The sequence below is a fragment of the Mauremys reevesii genome, linkage group 3 (assembly GCF_016161935.1).
Source record: "Mauremys reevesii isolate NIE-2019 linkage group 3, ASM1616193v1, whole genome shotgun sequence".
In the NCBI taxonomy this organism is placed as follows: Eukaryota; Metazoa; Chordata; order Testudines; family Geoemydidae; genus Mauremys; species Mauremys reevesii.
This window is the reverse complement of record NC_052625.1, coordinates 91584689-91592711: the sequence shown is the minus strand read 5'-3', so window position 1 is coordinate 91592711 and position 8023 is coordinate 91584689. Positions and strand designations below refer to the sequence as shown.

At 46.6% G+C, this 8023-nt stretch overlaps 1 protein-coding gene across 2 annotated transcripts in view; it reads left to right on the top strand.

The window, feature by feature from the left end:
• Window positions 1-1389: 1389 nt before the first annotated feature.
• The window catches only part of IGF2R (insulin like growth factor 2 receptor), a 93522-nt gene continuing 86888 nt past the window's right edge, over window positions 1390-8023 (top strand). The window contains exon 1 of one of the 2 annotated variants that reach the window (XM_039530072.1): window positions 1390-1570. In XM_039530072.1, the coding sequence (XP_039386006.1) occupies window positions 1428-1570 (143 nt within the window). In that variant the 5' untranslated portion in view covers window positions 1390-1427. The remainder of the gene's footprint in view (window positions 1571-8023) is intronic. The other variant, XM_039530073.1, reaches the window with a different exon arrangement.

Below are 8023 nucleotides of genomic sequence, written 5' to 3'. Positions count from 1 at the left end.
GTATGCATACTGTTTGGGTTGTGTATATGAGGGAATGCACATGTGTTTGTGTATAGATATGATGTGGGTTTGTCGTGGATGTTTGTGAGGGTAGGTGTTGGGGGATTGTGGGATGAGTTTATATGTGTAGTTGGTTGTTGGGGTGTTGAAAGTAGCAGATGAGTATGTGGGATGTTTAAAGAACAGAGTGTGAGTAAAGGCAAGGCTCTTATGGTGTGTGCATGTGTGTGAGGGACTGAGTATGTATGTCAGGGGCTGTTGGGGTGTATGGGTAGCCCTGTGGTGGCACAATAGCTGGGGTGCATGTGTAGGAGTGGGAGATGCTGGGTGTGTGTGTGCGTGTGTGGAGACTGAGGGCATGTGATTGGGGGCATGTAGGGCAGTGTAGAGGTTGAGTGTGTTACTGAGGTGTGGGAGCTGGGTGTGAGGTGTTATTAGGGTGTATGGGGGCTGAGTGCCCGGGTGAGATGTCACTGGGGTGCATGGGGAGATGCAGTGTCAGTGGGGTACATGGGGCCTGAATGCCTGGGTGAAGTGTCACTGGGCTGAATGGAGGGGTCTGTGCTGGGGTGTGTGGGGTGCTTGGTGGGGGGGGGGTGGAGTGCCCAGGTGAGGTGTCAGTGGGGTGTGGGGAGGGAGGGCCCGGGGGAGGTATCAGTGGGGTGTGTGGTAGGCAAATGCCCGGGGGTGGTGTCTGTGGGGCATGAGGGGGTGTGTGAGTGCCCAGGGGAGGAGTCATTGCAGTGTGTTTGTGTGTGTGTGTGTGTGTCTGGGGAGGTGTCAGTTGGGTGCCCAGGTGAGGTGTCAGTGGGGTGTGTGCCCGGGGGAGGTATTATTGGGGTGTGTGGGGAGATGAGTGCCCGGGGGAGGTGTCAGTGGGGTGTGTGTGGGGGTGAGTGCCCGGGGAGGTGTCAAAGGGTGCGGGCCGGGGGGGGGGGAGGTGAGTGCTGGCGGTAGAGTGACCAGATGTTCCAATTTTATAGGGACAGTCCTGATTTTTGGGTCTTTTTCTTATATAGGCTCCTGTTACCCCCCACCCACTGTCCTGATTTTTCACATTTGCTGTCTGGTCACCCTCCCTGGGGGCGTGCCTGAGGGAGGTGTCAGGAGGGTGGGGGGGCGTGACTGGGGGACGGGGGTGTCACTGGGGGAACGTGCCTGGCTGCCTGTGAGGGATCTCGGGGCGGGGGGGGGGAAGCTGGTGCGCGGGGGCGGGGTCGGACACAAGCCCCCTCACCCCCCCCCTTCGCCGGGTACCGGCGCGGCCGCGGCAGAGCCTGTCACGCCCATGACTGGTCACATGACCCGGGAGTCACATGAGCGGCCGGGGGTGGGGATCACATGACCCCCCCTTCCTCTCTATCATGTCCCAGAGGCAGCGGCGCCCGCCAGTTCCGGCTCCGCTCTGAGGCCCCCGCGCTGCACCCATGAGACGCGTCGCCCGCGGCTCGGGGCCTGCCCCGCGATGGCTCCCCGCGCCCCGCCTCCCGGCCTGGCCGCTCCTGCTTCTGCTCGCGGGGCTGCGGGGAGGCGGCGAGGCCCAGAGCCTGGACTTGGAGCCGCTGTGCAGGTGGGTTTCCTCCGCCGGGGCGGGGCTGGAGCCCCCAGCCAGCCCCGTGGCGTTAAAGGGAGAGTCCCTGAAGAGACCCCCGCTCCCCCCCCATCCCTCACTGAGCTGCAGACGCCTCTAAAGTGGCAGCGAACTGGGGGGCGAACGGGTGGCCGGAGCTGCTGGCTCCTTGCCTGTCAGATGAGGTCCTTGCCTCTCATGCTCGGTTATTTGTGTGCCCTCCCCCGCCCCCACCATTTGTGGTGTTGTGGCCAAACTCTTTCTTGTGCAATTGCCTTTTGTTTCCTTAGGCCCAGTCCTCAGGGGCCACGGCCTTTATTGCCTTCACCATCTGCCTTGTGTTGTGCCATTAAACAGCCCTGCGTTTCAGCTGTGGTGACTGCATAATGGGGGGCTTGACCCTTATGTGCAGTTTGTGACTCTGCTAGTAGAGTGCTTTGGGATCCTCCCTGATTGGTGTCTAAGGAGACTGCTGCTATGATATATACCTGTGGAGAAAGAGTGGGTAATGTTTGAGGTTACAAGATGCTTGGTCTCCTTATATTACCCTTTGTTTTTGTAGTTCTGAAGTAGGTAAAGGGGGGGGGGTGCCCAAGTCACTAAGTGACTTAGGCTCCTAAGTCCCATTTTCAAAAGTGACTTGGACACTTGAAATTTTCACCCAGATTGTTAGGGTTTGTGTCCTCTCAGAGGAGACCCTTAAATATGAGTAGTTAGCTCTGCTTTTGTGTCAGTGATCCCATTGTGCTTATTAAGTTTGGTTTTGTACTAGTATTTTTGATTAGTTTTCCTCCTCCCCATGCCTGTGCCATGGCCTGGCTGCTGCCCTCTTCCCTGGAGGTGACTGCTTTCTACTAGTTTCAAATATATCTAAATTCATTTAAGTGTGCTTGGAACGTTTGGGATCAAAGGAACTGTGTTAACATAATATATGGCTTCTGCATGCATAAATTCTCTCTCTCTGAGTCCACTCAAGCAAGTTGTTCCAGTTGCCAATTTCAGTGGGTGTCAGGCTAAACAGGGGTGAGAAAAAATAAAACTGATACTGGGTGTAGCTTAGTGTGTAGCAGCTGCTTGTGAACTAGCTTTTTTCCCCTCTGGGTTAGAGATTCAGAAGTTGAAATTTATAGGTGTCTTTGAGTCACAAATGCTTTCCAGGTGCTGGGGATGCTGGAAGTAGGAGCACTGGGAGTATGGCAGCACCTTCTGGTTTGAAGTAGGCTTCCATTACATACAGAGTTTATGGTTTTGTTCAGTGTCTTTCAGCATCCCCACTATAAACATTGTTCCAGTGCCCCTGTCTGGTGCTCTGTGTGGGTGTGGAGAGACAGTGCGGCTATACACTTTTAGTTACACAAGGATGAATGTAAAGGCTTATGCTAACCCAGAGTGTACAGTAGTATCATATTAGTATTTTGGTCCTCTCTTCTATGTACTTTCATCTCACAAATCGTTTCAATGAACAATGTAGGTAATCAGCTTCTCTGCTAGAAGTTTTGAAGATTTGTCCTGTTAACATATGTTATCATAAAACAGTTGGTCTCAGATATTTCTGCAGAAGCCAGATTATATATAAATATATATGTATATGTATACAGCTTCTCCTGTTTAAACAAGCTAGAAATACACTTAGAAATCAAAGTAATTTAAGGTGTGAAGGAGGGGTGAGTTAAAGTCTAGTTCTACTCTAAAAATCAACACTCTAAAAACTGTTTTAGTACTGATGAATTCTATGGCTTAATATACGAGTTGCACAAAAAATAACTGTAGGAATGAATTAAAATATGTTGTCGATATGAGTCTTTTAAGATGGTCAGCAAGTACACAAACTCTGCACAAGCTTACCTACTATGGGCATGTATGCAATGGATTTCTCCTTCTCAGGTGATTACTACATGTGTTCAAAAGTGCTATGGGCCTTGCTTCTCCTCTAGTCAATAATACATTTTATTTGATTATTTTCTTGCATTACAGTAGTACCTAGGGTCCTCAATCATAACAGGAGTTTGAGTCACACTAGGTACTGTACAAAGACATAACACAGACAAGCCCTGCTCCAAAGAGCTTTCAGTCTAACTACAAAAGTACCTTTTCAAAGCTATATTTCTAGGAGGAATATAGTCCAGGATTGCTTGGTTTTCATGTTATTTCAGCTCTGAATAATTCAACTACCATCACTCACAAAACAGAACTCAGAAAATGAATACACATCATTCTCTTGAAGCACACATGCACATCTTCATTTGTGTAAGATCTCCAGTAAAAGCTAAATATTTTCTTCAGCATTGGAGGGGTTATCCAGTGCTCCTGTCTTCCCCATTGGAGATGCAGCTCTATCAGCAGGAGCAGGGTCCAGCTGGCCCTACGTGCACCTGGCATCAGTGGAAACAGCAGGGGATACTAAGAGTCTTTAAAAGCAGCAAAGAATCCTGTGGCACCTTATAGACTAACAGACGTTTTCCAGCATGAGCTTTCGTGGGTGAATACCCACTTCTTTGGATGCAAGTGGTGGAAATTTCCAGGGGCAGGTTTATATATGCAAGCAAGAAGCAAGCTAGAGATAACGAGGTTAGTTCAATCAGGGAGGATGAGGCCCTGTTCTAGCAGTTGAGTGAAAACCAAGAGAGGAGAAACTGGTTCTGTAGTTGGCAAGCCATTCACGGTCTTTGTTTAATCCTGAGCTGATGGTGTCAAATTTGCAGATGAACTGGAGCTCAGCAGTTTTTCTTTGAAGTCTGGTCCTGAAGTTTTTTTGCTGCAGGATGGCCACCTTAAGATCTGCTATTGTGTGGCCAGGGAGGTTGAAGTGTTCTCCTACAGGTTTTTGTATATTGCCATTCCTAATATCTGATTTGTGTCCATTTATCCTTTTCTTTAGAGACTGTCCAGTTTGGCTGATGTACATAGCAGAGGGGCATTGCTGGCATATGATGGCGTATATTACATTGGTGGACGTGCAGGTGAATGAACCGGTGATGGTGTGGCTGATCTGGTTAGGTCCTGTGATGGTGTCGCTGGTGTAGATATGTGGGCAGAGTTGGCATCGAGGTTTGTTGCATGGATTGGTTCCTGAGCTAGAGTTACTATGGTGCGGTGTGCAGTTACTGGTGAGAATATGCTTCAGGTTGGCAGGTTGTCTGTGGCGAGGACTGGCCTGCCACCCAAGGCCTGTGAAAGTGTGGGATCATTCTCCAGGATGGGTTGTAGATCCCTGATGATGCGCTGGAGGGGTTTTAGCTGGGGACTGTATGTGATGGCCAGTGGAGTCCTGTTGGTTTCTTTCTCGGGTTTGTCTTGCAGTAGGAGGCTTCTGGGTACACGTCTGGCTCTGTTGATCTGTCTCCTTATTTCCTCGTGCGGGTACTGTAGTTTTGAGAATGCTTGGAGGAGATTTTGTAGGTGTTGGTCTCTGTCTGTGGGGTTAGAGCAGATGCGGTTGTACCTCAGTGCTTGGCTGTAGACAATGGATCTTGTGGTGTGCCCGGGATGGAAGCTGGAGGCATGAAGGTAGGCATAGTGGTCGGTAGGTTTTCGGTATAGGTAAAGAGCCTTTAAAGGGTCTGGGGCCCTGCTGCTCCAGCCACTTTCCTGCTTCCTCCCAGTGGGACTTTTGGTCACTCTTTTCATTTTTCAGATAACTTCTTTCAATTTTTAAAAGGTGAAAGTGAGGCCATGACCCCTCCCTTAAGTCAATAACCACCACCAGGAACAAGGCCACCTTTGGGCTCTGTCCTCTTATAAGAAAGGAGCCCCTGGCCCCAGCTCTGCTCCTCCAGGCTACTCTGCCATCTGCTGGTGAGGAAGCCACATTTCAGCTCTTTTTTAGTCTTGTCTGAGTAAGTACTATTCTCTTCCTCCCTCTTCTGCACTTCCCTCCCAAATCAGGTAAGAGCAACAGGGGTGTCATGACAACAGACAGATTATTTAAAGGAAACTGATGTATGATGCCACTGACACTTCCTCTTACTGGGCTCAGTCCTACTTATTATTGTTGACATTTATTATGGTTTCCACTGCTGTTATGCTGTAATGCTTCCAGAGCACCCACCACTATTCCAAGAACACACTACTCCAGCTCTCCCCATTCCCAGGACTCAGCTAGGTTAGAGCTCCAAAAGATATTCAACGGACCTGTCTTTCCCATGACATCTTGGAAATCAGACCCCCATTCCTCCACTTGGCACATCCCTTGGCAACATCTACTACTTCTCCTATCACAGTCTGAATTGGGAGGAGCTGTCCAAGGAAACAAAAGCAGAAATAAGAAACCAGATTGTAGACATTTTCGTATCTTGTTTCCTTTTTTCTCTTAGAATATTAACATACTCATCACAAACATATTGCCTTTCCTTGTATATAGCTTACTCTTATCCAATAATCCGAAGTGGCTGGCTGATAAATCACATATAATTTTTGTTGTTGCGACTTAACAGTTATGAAAATCTTGCTGTGGTAACTTGTAGTGAAAAATAGCATCTAATTGTAAGTTTAATTTAGTTCTGTCTCAATTATTATATGCTGCAGAAAAACTACTAGTACAATATAATGCTACAAACATAACTTGTAAATTTCTCGATTGCTAACTGATCCCATGATAAGGGCTTGGGTATAGCAGGTCTCTCAATCAGTTTAACTTTTGGCCAGTCTCTCTTGCTGGAACACTGGAACCATGTCTCCTTCTCACTGGTCCTATCACACCCTGTTCGGTGTTCAAAGCTGGGCAAAGTAGAAAGAACATTTTTCAAGGTAGAAAAATAGTGTATAGAACAGCCCGCCTCCAAGTCTTCACAGGCACCACAAATGTGTGCTCTGTGGTTCTCTGCTTGTTCCTGGTGCTCTGTTGGTTAGGTTGCTTGTGGAATCTAGGAGCGAAGGGAAGCTTCTTATGGAGAAACAGTCTTCCTTTCTAAATCATATTCTTTGGCTTTATAAAATTAATTTAATGGTTTCCACCAGCTGTTCTTTTTCTTTTTTCTTTTTTTTTTTCACATGTTTAGCCTTAACTGTGCGAGGTAAAAATCTTGCTTTCAGAGAGTGTCCCTTTAAGCCAGTCACCTTAAATCTGCGTGATTGTCACAAGACTTACCAGTTAAATCGTTAAGCCTACTATACTTTGGACAAGTAGAGGAAAGAGTCTCTCTCCATACCTTCAGTTTGTCTTGTGTATCTGATTGCACTCTGGATACAGTTCAAACTCTTTCCCAGTTTGTTTGCATCTTTCACACAGCAACAGAGGAGAGACAAATCCTTTTTAAGGAAAATTTATTATGAAGTCACAAAATAACCTGGGGACAGATTTAGTATTGAAAACTACTTCTAAGTAATTATTCAAAATTATTGAATTTCAAAATGATGTTTCTATACAACAAATACTTTCAGGGCAATCTTGAAGGAAAATTATCCCTCCCTCCCTCCCCATTGCAAAACAGCTTCTTCCTGGACTTTTAAAATTGTTTCTGCACTGTTATATGTTCTAGCCCCTTTCCACCTTTATATTTTCCCCTCTGCCTTCCTCCTTTCTGATGGACCTTGCCTAGACAAAAACGAGTGTGGCTTGATGAAGAGCAAGTGGCTTCTTCTGCAGCTGTAGGATGAGTCCATGTAGTTTTCATATGCTAGCTCAACCAGTACTGTGGTAACATGCAGAGAAGTGTTATTAGGCAGCTGCTCTTGTGTATAGTTAAAATAAACCTCAGGCAAAGATTCACTAAGATGGAGCAAAAGTTGTAAACCCATTGCAGTGTCCCTAACCTTAGGGGGAAAAAAATTAGTAGAATATTAATAGAATGTTGCAGTGTTTCAAATGCTTGTAGTTTTGTTTTAAAGTTAGGAAATTCAAAATTGTTGCAGTTTAAATCCAACTCCAACAACCTTAACTCTCTCCTCATAATCTCATCGCCCATGCGCTTCCAATCATAACTCTTTACTATTCTTTCAGTCTCTAAATCACAATACAGTGTACCATAACTGACAACATAATGTGTGTCAAGTCCACTCCCAACATGTGTGCCACTGACAGAACCAGAGAATGGCCTCCAGTTCACCCTCATTTGAGGAGGTATACGCTGGGAATGGGGAAATCTGATGTTCCTGGCTCTTTACAACCATGTCTTGTGACCTGGGGCAAATTCAAATAAATTAGCAGGTTTCTAAAGGGTGCTGAAATATTTAAGTAGGAGGTGCCACATGAATACAAGATATTATTCTACATATGCAAACCAGACTGATCCAAATCCATCTTGCTTTCTTAATAACATGCTTCCCTCATATCAGATCCCTTTTTACTGTTGCTTTAATGCTTTTCTGTTTGCACTGATTGAGCTTCATTCAGCTGCTGGCCCTTTAAAATTGGTTCATCTTTGTAATTGGCTTGCATGTATTCTGCTCCATAAGCCAGTGGATGTGTCATAAGATGTATGTAGCCCAAAGTGAAATGTCAAACCATAGGGGTGA